General features: G+C 42.9%; 1 protein-coding gene across 2 annotated transcripts in view; it reads right to left on the minus strand.

Annotated features, from left to right (window-relative positions):
• Nucleotides 1-17,990, minus strand: part of RNF216 (ring finger protein 216) — a 113,895-nt gene that overhangs the window by 80,954 nt on the left and 14,951 nt on the right. For both annotated transcript variants that reach the window (XR_012647822.1, XM_075011282.1), the window contains exons 2-9: nt 14,039-14,164; nt 11,857-11,990; nt 8,945-9,805; nt 7,242-7,318; nt 2,729-2,831; nt 1,766-1,930; nt 437-551; nt 37-176 (exon numbers count right to left, since the gene is read on the minus strand). Coding sequence is in view for 1 of the 2 variants with exons in the window: in XM_075011282.1 (XP_074867383.1) it covers nt 37-176; nt 437-551; nt 1,766-1,930; nt 2,729-2,831; nt 7,242-7,318; nt 8,945-9,805; nt 11,857-11,990; nt 14,039-14,105 (1,662 nt within the window). In the remaining variant the exon portion in view is untranslated. The remainder of the gene's footprint in view (nt 1-36; nt 177-436; nt 552-1,765; nt 1,931-2,728; nt 2,832-7,241; nt 7,319-8,944; nt 9,806-11,856; nt 11,991-14,038; nt 14,165-17,990) is intronic.

Consider the following 17,990-nt stretch of genomic DNA (forward strand, 5'->3'; position numbering starts at 1 on the left):
GGAGGAAGAGGAATTAAAAGACAAAGACCATTTCACCTCTGCCATCTCTTTAATTTTCTGTTCATAGAACTCCTGCTCCAGTTGCACCGGTGGGAGAAGAGAGTGTCTGTCATAGGACCTGAAGTGCCGTCTCTTGTTCTCCAAGAAGAACATTCGCTTCTCAATTTTCACGTCACCTAAGACAGGATGAGAAGGGACTGGATCTTTCACTTATAGCTGTGACACATTATACAACTTTAGGCACTTTGAAGCCATAGAGTATCAAAAAGACATGTTATTTATTAGCAAAGAATACCAATATACCACATCTATACCAGATAGGGGCAGAAGAAACAGAATTGTCAGGATCCGCATGCTTAACAGGGTACCTTCTGTGGTGGGTGAACTCCAATCTTGAGGTGCATAGGGACAACCCTTAACACCATTTGCCACTCACCTTGCTCAAATTTGAAATCAATGTAGGAAAATTGGTTCATTTCTTTCCTCCGTTTTCGCTTCCCACTGTTTTCAGGAGACAGCTCCTGCCATTTTTTGATGGCATCAGAAAAGGCCTTGGGGCGGGGGGGGGGAGAGGGGAAAAAAAAAAAAAAAAAAGAGGTTAAAACACAATCCGTTCAGATAAGTCTTTGCTACTCTTTGCAAGAAGACAAGAGCTGCGTGTATATATTAAGGCACTACAAATTCACAAAGCCTCAGGAACCAGAAGGCTCAGAAATGTGTCTGCTTCTCCATCCTTTACTCATCTTACCACCTCAGCAACATGGGGAAATCACACTGACTTGGAAACAGCCTGCTTTGTTCAGGCACAGTGGAATGATATACAACCACCCCTAAGATGTTATCTATAATGCAGCAGTGCCAGTACCCACAAAGAAAGAAGCGGATGCAATCCAATACATTCCAAAGAATGTTTCTGCAGGCAATCTGTGAAGGTGTTAGGACTCAGTCATGCTCTCTCCAAAGTCAACTAGGAGCAAAAACTTTTCTGAGCATTAAGTTAGTCTGAGGAGCAAGGTATATAGTCATTTCAATATTGTAGTATTGGGGGAGAAAGAAGGAGAAAGGAACAAAAAAAAGATCACTAGCTAGCAACAATTTAGACTAGACTAAGCAAAAGATGCTGGCCTTTGAAGGGAAGGTTTTGTCATCTTACTCTGCCACCCTGCTCCATGGCTACTCTTCTAGAAGGAAGCCACCTTGCAAGCTAAATTGAAGGTGGCCAGTACGGTTCAGCAGCCCATGCTCTCTCTCTAACCAATTCTTCATAAGCCAGATGCTTAAAAAAGAATGAGTGAGCAGAGAGTGGTCTCACACATCAGCTGTAAGCTACTGAAGCATGTGATCCCCTCTGCTTGTTACTCATCTAATTCAGGCGTTGACCCTGTTTTGTTTTTGTACCTTTGCATAAAGCTGACGCATCTGTTTTAAGATTTGGTTAGAATTGGCTTTATTGGAAATTATGCTTCCAGATGGTTGAGGCCTGGACTATTCGCAGGACTGGGGGTGTCATATGGTTCTACCTAACAGTACAGGTGATCCACTGACTAGCCACCACATCCCCGGAAGAGCATAACATCAGCCAAATGGAATACTTCAGCATCTTCACAAACATCAGCCAGCCATTTCCTACCAGCCAGTGATCTGGATTGCAACTGCACTCCAAGAGAAGGAGTGTTTTTAATACTAGAACAAAGGCACCAAGCTTTCGCCCATCCAGCACCACGGAGAGGAAACTGAGGAAAGAAAAACAGTCTAACTGGAGAACCTTTCGTGTGATTGCATAGTGTCCCTTGAGTTCATGTAGTGCCCACTTGATGTCCTGACTGCTCAGCATTTTGAAGTCTGCCATAAGAAGGTCAGCTGCCTGGATAAAGCATCGTTGATCAAGCGGGACGAGTTTTGAAAAGTCAAAGTAGTCCACTTTAGGCACCTGGAGAGAAAATTAAGACAGGAGTTAATGCAAGCCTGACCTCCTTTTAAAAATAAGGCTCTCCTCTGTCAGCACTGATGAGTGAACATGGGCAAGACCACCCAGAACAAAACTGACTGTTCCAAGCATGTGCACAGAGTGTGTCGAATTAGGTTAGTCTAAGGATGAGTGGGTTCATTTGCAAAGGACTAAGATTTGCTCTGTTCTCAAGCGCATGAGACTTAATATGTCTGTTCTCTGGCCCACACATAACCATTTGAGATCTACTTCAATAAAAGGAAAGAAGTCACAAGGAACCTTTCCAGACACTTTTGATAGAAATAAAGCGGAGGAAAAACCCTGAAGCAGCTAGCCAGCCTAGTGGCTGAATGGCAGGGCTCGATACCGCAGGAGAATCAGATAAGAATTCCAGTCTACTTCATACCTCAAGGATCTGAGTGCACAGAAGCACTCTGTATTAATATCAATCACCGACTTTAAGAGGACTGAAGGGGTTAGGGTGCTTTCCACTTCTCCTTGATTGAAGTAAATAAATAGCGTGTGATGGCAGGTACATCCGAAGGGAAAAATTGGCTAGATCTAGGGATGCACAAAACTTAATGGAAGAAAGCCTCTTCAAAGTCATTTTACAAGAAGGTTTTGATAGGTTTACTTGTATCACAGATATACCAAAGGGCCCCACTGCATTAGGCATTGTACAAACATACATGTCCTGAAAGGAAAAAATATATTGAAAGCAGCTTAAATTGCACGTGTTTGCTGGGATGCATAGAAGAGATGAAGATACTTTTCACTTGCCTTTGTCTCATCTTGGCTGGCGAGCAAGCTGCTATTGGGATTTAAAACCACTCTGCCTTCCTTCTTTGGATAATCTGGATTTTCCAGAAGAAAATTACAAAGCCTGCAAAGATAAATGCAGTTACTTGTCGGAATATCCCTGCATATCATTCTTAAAATTTTACTGTCTTCAAATTAAGAAGCCCTATGGCTACGCTACAGCTGGCCCTCACAGGCAAAAAAGGCATTCTGGGCTAGAGTAAACTATACCCAAGAAGGTTTGAAAGACAAAGCCACGAGCTTTTATGTATTATTCCAACATCTGATCATTCTTTTACTTGATCCTGCAGTTAAGGTACATACAGATGAGTGGTTATCATCACAATTACCTTCATATCAGAAAGGACATAACAAATATGGATATTAGGAAAGAAATGTTTCAACAGGAAGGTGGTGAGGCACTGACATAGGTTACCTTGAGTGGTGGAAGAATCACCATCCTTAAAGGTTTTTAAGTTCTGGCTTGACAAAGCCCCAACTGGGATGATTTAGTTGGGATTGGTCCTGCTCTGAGCAGGGGGTTAGACTTGATGACCTCCTGAGATATCTTCCAACCCTATGATACTGCAAATATGACTGACTATATTTCAGGGCATATATTTCAGAAAAACGGCACCTTCTTTGGAGGGCACTTCAAACTGCGATTGACTTAAAAGTAGTAAATGCTTATTTCATTAGTGTTTCGCTGTGGAACTAAAAGCACAGAGATCGAATAGGAAAGAGTAACAGTCGTGTGAAGCACTAGCTCGCACCCAGCGGACGGTCTTCAGCTTACACACAACACACCTCTTGAAATGTTTGTTTGAAGATCAAAGACATGAAAAAGCACAAGGGCTTGCACTGGCCCTGCACCACCCTCTTCCAGCTAGAGAGCTGTTTCAGATCTTAGCTAAATCCCTCACTCCCACCTCCCCTCACACAGAAGCAGAGAAGAAACCGTGCTTACGCTGATTTAAAGTGGCAGGGCTCTCCCAGGAACCACAGGGGAAAGAACAGAATGCCAGCAGCTCCCCTCTGGCAGGGCTGCGTGGCAGGGCCAGGAGGTGCTACAGCAGCTGGGCTGGCAGAGCTGCCAGTTTGGAGTTGCCCAGTGGCCCCTTTCCTGAGGTCTCCCGATCAGGAGGAGGATAGAGTGCAGGTGCAAGTCTCTCTCACTCTCACTCTCACACACACACAGTAAAGTGGGATGGATCATAGGGAGAAGTCACATGGAGGGTCACATACCTTCAAGACATGGATTGTTACTTGCACTACTGGTCTTACAAATGGTTCCAAAATCTGTCCAGAACAACAAGAAGTCTTGTGGCACCTTATAGACATGACTCATGCATCTGATGAAACGGGTCTTATGCTTATGGAGCTTCTGCTCCAAAATATCTGTTAGCCTATAAGGTGCCACAAGACTTCCTGTTGTTGTTGAAGCTACAGACTAACACTACCACCTCTCTAAAATCTGTCCATTCACCCAAAGTGATAACACCTATCTCAGAGGTGCCAGGAGGAACACTGTTTGTAAACCACAGAAATCTTTGAATCCAAAGGTGCTAGACAACAGCAACCACAGTCTTCCTAGCTCCAGACCAATGCTAACAACTCACTATTGTGATCAAAATAGGGTCTTTTTTTTAAAGCCAGTCCAAATGCAACACTTGCCCACCCATGTAGCACTATTTTTAGTTCAACTCTCACACTGAATGCGAAGAGTTATATTAGCCATTGCTGTGCTGAGCCACAAAATAAGCTCAATCAAAAGTGTCTGCAAATGATAACTTAATATATCCATGTTCCCTGCTACATGGGATGTTTTTTATTTTAAGATGCCCATCTTGGAAAACGGACTCACATTAAGACACTATGTACCTGATAGCATTTGGCTTTTTTTTTTTTTTTTAAAATGGCTGCTGTTCAGTGAAATGGAAATCTCAAAGAGTTTAAACCAGAGCAGCTGAAATCTAAGTTAATGGTGGAACAGTCTGTTTACCTGTGGATTATTCGTATATTGCCCTGTGTGCGCCCCGAATTTTCAGGGAAGTGAACTTTCCACATCCGTAGTAACAGAGAGGTCGCCGTGTTAGTCTGTACTTCAACAAAACAAAGCAGCAGAAAAGTAGCACTTTAAAGCTAACAAAATGATTTATTCGGTGATGAGCTTTCATGGGACGGACCCGCTGTGTTGCACTATGCAGTGCTGCTCATTGATATCTGAGCCAAAGGACCCTGAGCCTGTGAAGACCCTTGTCAGAGCCCCTAAATCTGTCCCCTTTTATCGCGTTTCAGCTTGACCTGCAACAGATGTGAAAAAGTGCTCTTGGCAAGGAGGGCTGATCGGTGATCTGACCTGCTTATTCCAACTCAAAAGATGTGATGACAACCCAAAAGATAGTTTATTTAAAGGAATAAAATTACACACAAGAACCTTTTATTGTCTGTCAATCACCTTACAGAGCAGATATTTCAGAATGCTTCCTGGATAGTCTAGGAACACACACTCACCTCATTCATTCTAGATCAGCAGGGTCCCAGAGGCTAAACTTGGAGTTTAACTCTATCAAACCCTTGGAGAATAACATGGGTATCTGACTTTGAATGACAGGAGACTGGTGGGGAAAGGAGGCTTTACGACATGAACATGAAACCAAGAAATTAGTGGCTTCTATAAAGGAAGCCAAAGTCACAAACTCTAATCTCTGGTGGTGAGATCTTAAAAACACAAACAACTAATGTAAACAAACTAGAAATTCTATGACTGTTAGTTATTGAACATCCTACCTTCATTACGAAGTGTCCCACGTATGGTTCCAAACCCCCATATACTCACGCATCCCAATGTTGCTCAGTTAATTGCCATGTTTAGTCAGACAAGAACTACTTTCGTATGAAACACTGTAAACACTCCAGCCACTGACTATTTTCAATTTTTGCTTCACTAATTAATCAGCTTTAGCATGAGTAAGATTGTGAAATGGCATCTTCAGGACATCTACACTACAGATCTATGCTAATGAAGCAAAATACTTTGGAGCCACTTCCTCTTGTTTCAAAATCTTATAATTCACTCACTTCTGCTGATACCAAGATACTGAATTCCCCCAACTGAGTGTCCAAATTTCAGCAAGGAAATGAGGAAGCAGGTGGGACCATGTTAATGAAGTACAATATTCAGGGGTGTTTTGATTCAAGGGGGAATCTCAAACGCAATGTTCAACCCACAAGAATGTTGTTCTGGAGTCTCCAACACAACTGGCAAAGTAATTTAACAATCCTCAGACTGGTTTTGTCAGAGTTTTGCTCAGGTTCTAGGCTAACAGCACCTGACATTTATGAATTAGCATTTGCAACCCATGACATTTATTAGCTTTGTCATGTGCATATTAAAAACAGAAAAAATCTAAAGGGGCATGCCACTGAAGTATTAAGGAAAACCACATCCTAGCATTGGGAAGTGGGGGATGGGGTGTAAAATACAGTGCCAGCTTTATACGGAGTACACTCCCAGTTAGTCAGGCTGGAGTGCAGGAACAAGCAGGAAACTCACTCTTTCAAATTAGGCAAAGGAAATTCAAGTCCACCCACCCATCTTCTGAAAGCAGTGCGGGGAGGAAAGCCAGTAAGACACCATAAGGCTATAAACATGGAGGATGGAAAGAAGCTACCTAAGTTGTCTGTTGAGGAGTAATGGAACACACTGAAGAGAAAACTAGCTTGAAAAATGTAGGAAATCCTGAATGCGAGATCCTACAGATTGCAGAATATCTCCCACATGAAGGTATAGAAACCTCTGCCAGGACATTTAAAAGCAGGCTGAGTTACGGGGTGAAAAAAAAAATCTTGTGTAACACAATCCTGTATGACACAAGAACTTTTTAACACTGTAATACTATGAACATTCCCAAAATGAAAAGATGCACAGTACCAGCCTACCACTCAATTTTGCCAAGAACCCAAAAACATATTAAGCTCTACTTGTATCCAAAATGGTATATATAAATGTAGCAGGAGAGCATTAGCTGTTCTGTAAAATTCAGTCTCCTTTGAGCCATGCTTTCAAAAGTCACCTCTGATTTTATTCCTGCCTGGACACCTACTAGCATTGTTCTAGAGAAGTTTCTTAATAAGTGAAAGAACTGCAGCTTTGACACAAAGATAGGAATGAATAAAAAAAGCTGGAGGCACAAGGGTAGTACAGGTTAGCTAGAATGTAATGGTAGCTGGTTTAGTTGAGCAGGAACAATACCAGGTGCAGAAAGGGCTTTACTTTCAAGAAGGGTACTGTTAGGATTAAGGAAGCATCTGTGTTCTAGACAGTCCCATGGCAATGCAGACTTCCTCCCCAGCAAGGTCTGAAGCAATGTGATTAGGGTCAGGGAAAAGGGAATCTGACTGTAGCCAACTTGTTCATTATTTCATGATGAAAAAGTTCCATTAACCAATTTGCTGCTATGTGAGGAGCGCTGGCTCTCAGCCCTGTACTTACACATTTAGGTCATAGCAGTTCTTGATGTGAATTAATTCCTCAACATACTCTCTCCTCACATCTGGGAATCTTGCTTCCTATGGAGGGAGAAGCAAAAAAGGTTTGTTATACTGGAAATTAAAGCCAGATAGAGATGGTCTAGTTGCCATGTCAGTAGGATCAGACTATTTATATACATACACACATACTATGCTATGACACCTGAAGAAGAGGGCAGTGTCTGTAAGAATATTAAAGCTTAACCAGCCTGGAGAATGGTATAGAATTCAGGTTCCCTATTTAGTACCTACTTAAGGCAAGGGCAGACCAGCTACTCTTGGTACTGAAGATAGCTACACTTTTATCGTAGACCCTAATGTTCAGTATAGTTTCCTGACCAAAGCTCAATGTTTTCTGCTAAGAAACACACCACACTGAAACACAATCAGTACATGGAGTCTGCTCAAAGCACCCACAAGTCTGTCATTGACAAGATAAACCAGAAATAAGAAGTCTGAACATTTTATAGTTTTTGTAGAAGCCTTTCCAGCTTTCTTCTTATAAAAGGCACAATCCTATGCCTGGATCATATACAGCATTTTAACTTTTAACATGTACATCATTTTACCAATGGTTTTTCAATATGAAGAATTCAAATATGCTTTATGCAAAAAGAAGCAAGTAACCTGTCATTCAATAGCTTCTAATCCCTGAATGTGTACATTCTATTTGCATGCATGTATTTTTCTTGTATGTCAAGTTAGAAACTTTAAGTGGAAACCTGTTTCATTAATCTAGGCCTTCTAGTGAAAGCTATTAGTGGTACTTAAGGAACTTAATGGCCCAGTGCACAAAAGCAATGATCTATGAATGGTTTTGTTTTATATGTAAGCCTAAACATGTGGTTGGCTCTATAAGGACATGTGACCATGGCACCTGGTGCTTGAATCCATCCTGAATTTGAAATTTTTTCCCAGAGGTGCAGGATGGGAGAAGGAGAAGACAGAGAGAACTGAACAAAGGATTCCTGGCCTGGGGAAATTCTACGTAAGGGATGAGAAGCAAAGAATGATCGTCTTCAGCTAGCTTTTGAAACCAGCTCCTCTCCACAAAGAGGGCACATAAAGAGACCTAGAAACAAAGAATACTAATGAGGAAATAAGCTGCAAGACCTGGATCAGAGAAAAGATCAGCTCTGAGTTGAAGGATTTCACCCAAAATAAGGACTAGGATGACAAATTAGGTTTTGTAACCACTTCTCGTAGTGCTTTAGGTTTAGCTGGCATGTTTTGTTTATTTTAGCTTAGCAAAAAACTTACTTTGAACTGTGTCACCACTTGCAGACACTTGAAACCTACTTTTCATACTTCAGACTAACACCTTTGCATACTACCAAACTCACTGCAAATAACTGTTGGCGGGGGCGGTGGGGGAAGGGGAGGGAGAGAGGGAAAAAGGAATAGTTGTGCATCATTCATTGACAAAGAGAGCAAACATCTTTGCTGTAGGAGACCAGAACATCTGGCCCAGGAGGATAGGGTGGTGGGCTCTGAGGTAGGATCAACGTATTGTCTTGAGGGCATCTCTGTGATCCAACCCATCAGTGTTGTATGAGGACATGGTTGTCGAAATCCCCCCCAATCATTTTTCAAAGCTATAAATGTAGTGTGGGCATGAGAGACTGAGGTGCCTTCCCCTGCTAACACAGCACACAGAATACTTACTGTTTCCTTGATGAGTAGTGCAGTGAGGTCTTTATCCTGCCCAGCAGCTCCTTGTTCTGGAACATTACCAGAGCCAGGCTCACGTGATCCCTGTGCAGGGAAGGCTGGGCCTGGCCGTTCATTGTCTCTTGCTGCCCACTGCCCTCTCATTTCCTCTGGTGGATGAGCTGGCTGAGGAGAAGCAGGGCCTGGAATCCCATCCTGCTGTGGTTCAGGTCTGGGAAACGCTGGCCCGGGGTTCTCCTCCCGGTATACCCTTAGCAAAGATCCCAGTTCTGCTTCAGGCTGCCCTTGCTGCGGAGCACAGCAGTTTGCTACAGTACGTGGTTCATTGGCTAGAGGCTGGAAATAAGGATGATCCAACCGGCTGTTGTCTGTGGTGGACTGTCCACTTGCTGCAGCAACTGCTCCTCTGAGGTTTTGTAAGAGCTCTTGCTCCAAGTCTTCATCCTCCTGGTCTGGTACTTTCAGATTTACTTCCCACTTAGGTAGGAAGCCAGGTTCCTCCAGATTAATTATTTCCTTTTCACCACTGGGTCTTGGACTTCTCTTTATTGCTTGAACGACACTTGGCCCAGGTTCTGAATCACCCCCTCTTTCAACCCTGTGCCTACAATGTTCAGAGGGTCCAGGTAGCTGCAAGGCATGGTTTCCATTCTTGTCTTTGCTTGGCCCCAAACCACTCTCCCTGACGCCGTTACAATGAGCTCTCTGGCATACCACACAAGGCCAAATCTCCTCTTGCCTATGTAAGCTCTTCAATGCCACATCACCCTTAGATACTTCTCCCAGCTGGTTCACACCGGGCCACTGAGCAGGGGATCTGATGACATTGGGACGCAGAATCTGCTGCTTTGAAGTCTAAAAAGAAAAGACAAATGAATAGCGTGAGTTCTCCCTTTTTGTACGTGTCGTGGAGGGGTCTGTCGTGATGACTTGTGTATCCAACTAAAATTTTGGTCTGGGGCAAGAAAGTAACATGTTTAGCAGGCAGTAGGACAAGGGCTCTAATACCAGGACTTTGATGATCTGGTGCATCATAAAAAGCATTTTCAGAAATGTATTTTAGATAAACCAAACAGATTTCTCTAACCCATTAGAACCCAGGCTCCAGCATTCTGGTTTGAGTTCCATGGCTTTCTTGCAATATTAATTGCCAGGGTGTAGGGATCTGCTCTCTGTTTCTAAAGATTCATTAACTTTTACAGGGATAGAATATCAAAAAAACAGGTAATGGAACTATGTGTCACTTGCATGTCTTGCACTTTAGAGACAAAGTCTATATCCCAGTGGAGCTGGGTCTATTTAGGATACAAGACATTATCAGCAAGATGGACAGACAAGGGCAAAGTGGTGGTAAGGCCCACTGAGCCTTTATACATTTTCATGCTACATTATATTCAGAAAAAAAGAGTTCGTAGGCCCTTCACAGAAGACAATTGTAAGAAATCTGAAAAACAGAGTTTAGGGGGCACACACCTCCAGAGAGGAGGATGTACATGTTAGGGGGCCATATGAAGGAATGTGCTTGGATGCAAGAGGGAGGAGAGAGGAAGTGGTTAATTTTGCAACCTGTGGAAGAGCAAATGGACAAGGATCAGAGGAAAGAGATCTATGTATGTAATCTGACCACTTTAACTATTACTCTCATTCTATTATAATTCTCTCTTTCCTTAATAAACCTTTAGATTTTAGACTCTAAAGGATCGGCACAGCGTGCTGTTTTGGGTAAGTGCTAAATATATATTGACCGGGGAATGTGGCTGGTTCCTTTGAGGGCTAGGAAAACCTGTGTGGGTTTGGTGAGATAGGTTTTCATAGCCTCTTATCTGTGTAAGGAGGAAAACTGATTGAGACACCATGGAAGCCAGAGAGTCTGAGGGATTTATTTGTGTTATCCCTTGCTGGCCAGGAAGGCAGCAGAGTTGTTCTTTGTAACTGATTTGATTTGCCTTATGTGAAAGAACCTAAGCCTAGGCTGTAAGCAATATGCCCCGGTTTGGTTCTCTTAGCAGTGCCCTGGAAATCTCCTTTATATTACATGGACCATGACCCAAAACAGTGCATGTGGAAGAAAAAGCAAGTGTTAGAGGTGCAGTTAGCCCAAAAACTGAGCAGTTGATCTGGGAGGACAACAGTAGTTGTGTGCGCCCAAAATATAATATGTAGGCATCAAACCAGGGCACTGGGTTAATATAAAAATGGTTAAGTTTAAGACCATATGGCACTGGCTTTAGTCTTTAATGTGAAAAGAATCAAGCAAACAGCCACTTCACACATACCCTACACTGCTTTGGTCCTAAAGAGGCTGGAAATATGCAGTCAGTTCACCCACAGGGTCCTTACATATTAGTGGTCAGGACAGTCTGATTTCTAGTGCTCAGATTTGAGCACATTAAGACATGCCATGTGTTTAACTGACTGATGATTCAATACTCATATCTCCCCACTTCCATACGTGCCAGCCCAAAAGCTTATTAGAGGCAGCAGGGAAGAATTTTGTGCCTTTGACAGCTGCATTGGCTGACACAAGTCAAGCAAAGTACATGACTGCCCTTATTTTAGATAAGGAACAGCCCAAGGAGACCACACATCCCAATATACTGTGCTCCATCTTTTTGGATTGTGAGAAAGTCATTATATGCTGGGAGTGGTAATCTTTGTTGGTCCACCACTATCCTAAGCAGCATGGCTTAGGTTAGCCTTCCTTTCTCCAAATAAGATGGAGAACTTGAAGTCCCCAAAAGTTGCCAAGGCAGCAGCCATCAGCTAACACTAAGCTCAGGGGCCCCTGATAAAAAAGCTACTACAACAGTCATGGGGTTCTGAAGGAGCATGTAATTCACCTGCATAATGGATTGTTTAGGGAAGCAAAGATTAATACAGCAATGTGTACAGAGTATAAAAATCACCTCCATGAGGATGACCACATCATCATCATCTTCCTCCTGCCGCTGCTGAACTGGCACATCTAGCAGCAAAGGCAATTCTTCATCCGAGGAGTCTGATATGGTGATAAGTCCTTCATCTCTTCTGTTTATCCAGTCTGCAGTAAGGCAGATAACATTATCTTTTCACAGCAGCTCAAATATTTAGGTCCTATAATTTCCAATCTATTTTTTTTAAAAGAAGTCTGAAAGTTTGCACAGCATTAACAGGGAAAAAGATCTCAAAAGGCACTAGTGCCATTGTTAGACCCATCTCCTTGTCAGCATACTCATGTACGGAAATCTGTACAAGGACAGGCTATGGCTAAAGACAATTGACATAGCAGCATATGTAGAAAACATGTTTATTCTTTAGTACTGTGCAAAGCCTCACCTCAGGATTTCAGCAGGAGTCAGGTTAGGAAATGGTACAGCAGCACAGGCAAGCATTAAGATACCTAGCTTTTGTGCTTAGCTTCTTCAAACTAATTTCTGGAAAGAACGAGATCGGAGCAGTATTCCTTGTAAGCTGAGCACTTGGGCAGCCACCTGGCCAGATTCAAGTGCCACCCAGCTGATCAGCAGAGCATCTACAGCCATCATCTGTGTGCAGCATGTGTTTTTATTGGTGATGCACAGCCACACATGCGTTGGTGTGCATAACAGTCATTCTACCCCTCGATGTTTAAAAGAAAAAAAAGAGAGGGAACGCTGGGTAGAAGGTACTGCAGATAGGAGGTGCCACCACAGGGAACATCTTAAAGACTGGTCACTTAAAATGATTGTTTGAGCAGGTTCTGGAGGGAGAGAGATCGAAGTGCAATTCAGTCTCTCTTGAAAGCACTGAATGACCTAGCAGAAGCTTGAGTCAAGATCACTGCCTTTGGGGAACCCAGTACTCCCTATCTTACCAGGATCTTTGTGAGAAAGGGATATGAACATAAAAATAAGCATGGTTACTGGAACCTCGAACGCACATTTCATTCGGACATTTATGGTTTCTCTACATGACATGACTTATGCAGAGGCAAAGCATAGCTTTGATATTCAAGATTTTGACTCAATATTTTGCAGTCCAACACAAGAAAAGCTGCTATACAGCCCATCACATGCATACGGAGGACAGTGTTAGACTAGTGTGTGCTGCTTTTGCCTGGACAGATGGGTTCATCAGCACAATGGGAAGAGAGAAGGGACTGAACTGAAGCTTGGTGGGAGAGCACTATGTTAGCATCCACTGAAAAGCTGTCTGGCTCCTTTCCCAAGCCAAGGTCAAGCAATCAGTTGAGACAAAAGAAGGATGCATAAAAAAAACCATACTAAAAGCTTAAGAAAAGCCTGCCCTTGGCCAGGACACCATTACACTTTTTACCTCTCCCATGGGATACAAGAGGACTGTGATGAAGACCCTAGACACATGGCCTCAAAGTGGAACGCAACCATAAGCTGCAAGGTGTAGCACTTGGGCGTCCAAGGCAGGTATATTTTGGTGAGCTTAAAAGGAGGCAGTGGAAATGAGAAGGGGACTGGAATCAGAGCTAGGGAACCGAACACTGGGAAACTGACTCTGCCAGTATCTAGACCCAAGGATGCACTTGCTAAGCACTAACCACAATACACATTGCATTGTCGGCACTTCAGACTTCTCGTCGTCTGCTGTCTGGGTGAAGAAAGTCGGGGTGAAGGGAAAGCCCTTTAACAAAAACAGGTTTATCTCTGCCTTTTTGAACAGTCACCTAGAATTCACCAATACCCAAAGACACTGGTATTGTAAATTCCACTTGTGCAGAAACACACGCCAACTTACTCTCCAATTAAGACATGTATTCAAAGCCAGCCTCCATAACAGGAGACCTTTAAAAGGTGGACTGTGCTGCCAGACCCTCAAAAATTTGTGGAAGCAGCTCTAATCTGAGTGGCTATTTCCAGGAGCCTAGTAACCAGCCTGAAAAATGGGGAATGGGTAGAGAAACAGAAGCTTTTTGGACGAGGCATACCCAGAGAATTCATAAAACTATCCAAAAGCAACCCAACGAATGTGAGAGATTTGGTACAGCAAAGCATGTTAGCACCTTCACTATTGCTTAACACAGCTTTCAACAGTTTAATACTTGCAGGCACTAGTGTTCAATCTAGAAGCTTTGCAAGCGCACGTGAAGTTACTTACCTTTCCCAGCATGACTACGGAAACTGTTCAAGTGAATTACCTCTTCGTTGCCACCTCCCTCAGCCATTTTAAACAGCTGTGCACATGAGCTTCAGTATCTGAACATGGCAATCACAACCTCAGGACCTGGAAAACACGGAACAAACAGAAGTGAGCATGTAGAGACCAGCGATGGGCAACCTAGACTAGTGAGTGGCCTGCACGAGTGACCTCCATCTCAGTAGATCACAAGACTGCTGTGACCAAGATGCTCTCCCAGAGTAGGGCAGGCTTTGCTAACTGAGTTTGTGTATCTAGAAGTTGCAGGGTGTGTCAAGTGAACTGTAGCAGTGCTTTGATTGGATGCAGACAACTTACAGTCAATGTTGTGTGCAATCAGTACACACCTCACTTCACAGAGCCCTGCTTTATGTGCACATCACTTTAGTGATACCGACATGGAAAAAAACACAACATGGACAGAAACCAGGAGTATCTAGCAACCATGCATGTGAGCAACGATAAACAAAGTGTCTGGCAGGCCACACAGAGAACCTCGATGGGCCATATGACACAGATGGCACCATCTTGTTCTCCCCTTAGAGCTCACACCAAACACTGATTAATTTCAGTTCAGGTGGGATCATATTCCATGACATTATTACAATAGTGCTCAGGTGAATTTTGTTTCCCCCCTTCAATTTCAGGTTCTAGATAGCCAGCAATACTTCAGGAAAAGCCAAATAAAACACATTCCACAGGAGCTAAGCCTTTGACATGATGATCGTATTAAGCAAAGAGAACAAGCCACTTGAAGTGCAGTGCTGTTTTCTTTTTTTTTTAAATTCCTGGAGTCAAGCAAAAAGGTAAAGCTTGCTCTTCACTGGAGAGAATCAGTGTTTATTACTTACTGTATTGATCAGAACTAGCACACTAACACAGGTTTATCTTTAAGCATTTTAAAGCCAGACCTCACCATTATGCTTCACATAATTTTGATACAGCCTCATCTACAATCCCTAACTCACTAATGGAATTTGCTTCTCAGATTTATTTCCATCACCTGACAGAAGGCCATTCTAGAAACTAAAGGCCTAGTTATTTAAAAATGTTACGCAAGGAAGAGAAAGCTTAAAATTTGGTTCTACTCCAACACTTTGGCAAGCAAGCCATGAAAGCCAGGAAACTGGATGACTCTCATGGTCTTCAATAGTAAGCCACCAAGCAATAACACAGACAACCTGGTGGTGTTTTCTACCACCACCTGCTGGTAGAAGACACTATTAGTATCTGCTGAATAGTAACAGAGAGGGAACTGTGCTAGTCTATACACAATCAAAACAAAAAGCAGCCAAGTAGCACTTTAAAGACTAGCAAAATAGTTTTGTTAGTCTGGCTAGTCTTTAAAGTGCTACTTGGCTGCTTTTTGTTTTGTTAGTATCTGCTGGTAACAAGACAAAACTGTAGCGACTGAAATAATGGCACTGCATTCATTAACTGATGGGTTTTATCATCACTAGTATTCCATTACAAAGTAAGCCGATAAAAGGCTCCAACACTAAGGCTATGGCTACTCTAGCCACGCCACGCCCCGCCCCTTCAAAAACCAAATGGGAAGAAGTCCGGGGGTCCTTTAGAAAGGCCCCTGTCTACACTAGCAGCGTGTGTTTCGAAAGCAGCACTTTCGAAAGAAGCGCGGCCGCCATTATGCTAATGAAGTGTGACATATGCATGGCAGCACCTCATTAGCATCTGCTGAAACGGCTCACTGGTTTGTGGATTGGGAGTGTTTTTAGGTCTGTTTTGTGCCCATTAACTCTTTGTCTAAGAGTTTGAAGTCTGTCCAATATACAAAGCATCTGGGCACTGTTGGCACATTATGGCATATATGATGTTAGCTGAGGAACATGAGAATGTACCCATGATTCTGTGAATAACCTGGTTAGGTCCAGTGACAGTATCTCCAGAATAGATATGTGGACAAAGCTGGCAGCGGGTTTTTTTGCAAGGTAAAGTCCCAGGACTGGTGTTCCTGCAGTACAGACTGTGGAATCCTCATAAGTTTGGGAGGTTGTCTGTAGGAGAGAACAGGCTTGTCAGCTAGGGCCTTCTGGAGTGTGACATCCTGATTAGGGATAGGTTGTAAGTCTTTAATAATGTGTTGTAGTGGTTGGAGTTGAGGGCTGTAGGTAATGACCAGTGGTATTCTGTTCTTGGCTTCTTTGGGCCTATCTTGGAGTAGCTGGTCTCTGGGTAATTGTCTGGCCCTATCAATTTGTTTTTTTATTTCTCCTAGAGGGTAATTCAGGTTTATGAATATTTGGTAAAAGATCTTGTAGTTTTTGGTCTCTGTCAGTAGGATCAGACCAAATGCGACTGTACACAATGGATCTAGTTACGTGTGCAGGATGGAAGCTAGAAGCGTGCAGGTAAGTATAGCGATCTGTGGGTTTCTAGTAGAGTGTGGTACCGATCAGGCCATCCTTGATTTGTACTGTAATATCCAGGAAATGTATTTCTCGCTTGGAGTAATCGATGCATCAGTTGATGGCGGAGTGCAGATTGTTAAAGTCTCTGTGGAATTCTTTGAGTCTCTATACCATGGGTCCAAATCATAAAGATATCAATGTATCTTAAGTAGAGAAGGGGTAATAGGGGACGAGAGCTGAGGAATCATTGTTCCAGGTCAGCCATAAATATATTAGCATATCGTGGGGCCATGCAGGTGCCCATAGCAGTTCCACTAATCTGCAGGTATAAATTGTCCCTAAATTGGAAATAATTATGGGTGAGAACAAAGTTAGAGGTCAGACACCAAATTGGTCGTGGTGACATCAGGGGTGGTATTCCTGATGGCTTGTAATCCGTCTTCGTGTGGAATATTAGTGTACACAGCCTCTACATCCATGGTGGCAAGGATGGTGTTGTCAGGAACTTTTCCAATGTTTTGTAATTTCCTCAGGAAGTCAGTGTACCTTGGAGATAGCTGGGAGTGTTGGTGGCATAGGGTTTGAAGAGAGAGTCCACATAACTGGATAGTCCGGTGGTAAGGGTGCCAATACCTGAAATGATAGGGTGTCCAGGGTTCCCAGGTTTGTGGATTTTGGGAAGTAAATAGAATAATCTAGGATGAGGCTCAGATGGTGTGTCCGAGTGAATAAGGTCCTGAGTAGCAGCAGCGAGTTCCTTAAGCAGGTGTAATTTCTTTTGGAATTCCAAAGTGGGCTCAGAGGAGAGGGGTCTATAAAATGTGGTGTTGGAGAGTTGTCTAGCTGCCTCCTGTTCATAGTCTGATTTATTCAGGATGACAACTGCACCCCATTTGTCAGCTGGTTTGATTATAACGTCTGGGTTATTTTTGAGACTCTGGACAGCATAGCTTTCAGCATAGTTGAGATGGTGTCTCATTTGGCATTGTTCACGTATAACATCAGTCTGAGCACAGTTGCAGAAGCATTGTACGTAGAAATCCAGACTTTCGCTACGACTGTCAGGGGGCGTCCACATAGAGCTCTTCTTCTTTTGGTGTTGGTGGGGTCAAGAGAGTCAGACTGTTGTTCATAGTTGTGTTTAAAGGAATTCTTCAGACAGAGGCGGCGAAAGTAGGCTTCAAGGTCACCAAAGAACTGTATTAAATTCGTGGAGTAAGTAGGGCAGAAGGAAAGACCCTGGGATAAGACAGACTCTTCTGTTGGGCTAAGTTGGTAGCTGGAAAGGTTAATAATATTGTTTGTTGAGCTGTCGTTATTGTAGTTGTAGTATCCTAAGGTATGAAGTAATTTAGAAAATTTATTCTTTTATTTTTTGCAGAAAGTGGAAGTGTGTTTTATAAATTTCTTGTCTAGTACAAGTAATGCTTCATTCTGTGGGGTCTTGCATGGATGCCTGATTATTGATGAGAATTTCAAGTTCAGAGAGCTCATTTTTAATCATCTTTTAGAGCATATTGCATCAATGCTGGCTGTAGTTGGTG

This window comes from Carettochelys insculpta, chromosome 16, assembly GCF_033958435.1.
Source record: "Carettochelys insculpta isolate YL-2023 chromosome 16, ASM3395843v1, whole genome shotgun sequence".
NCBI lineage: Eukaryota > Metazoa > Chordata > Testudines > Carettochelyidae > Carettochelys > Carettochelys insculpta.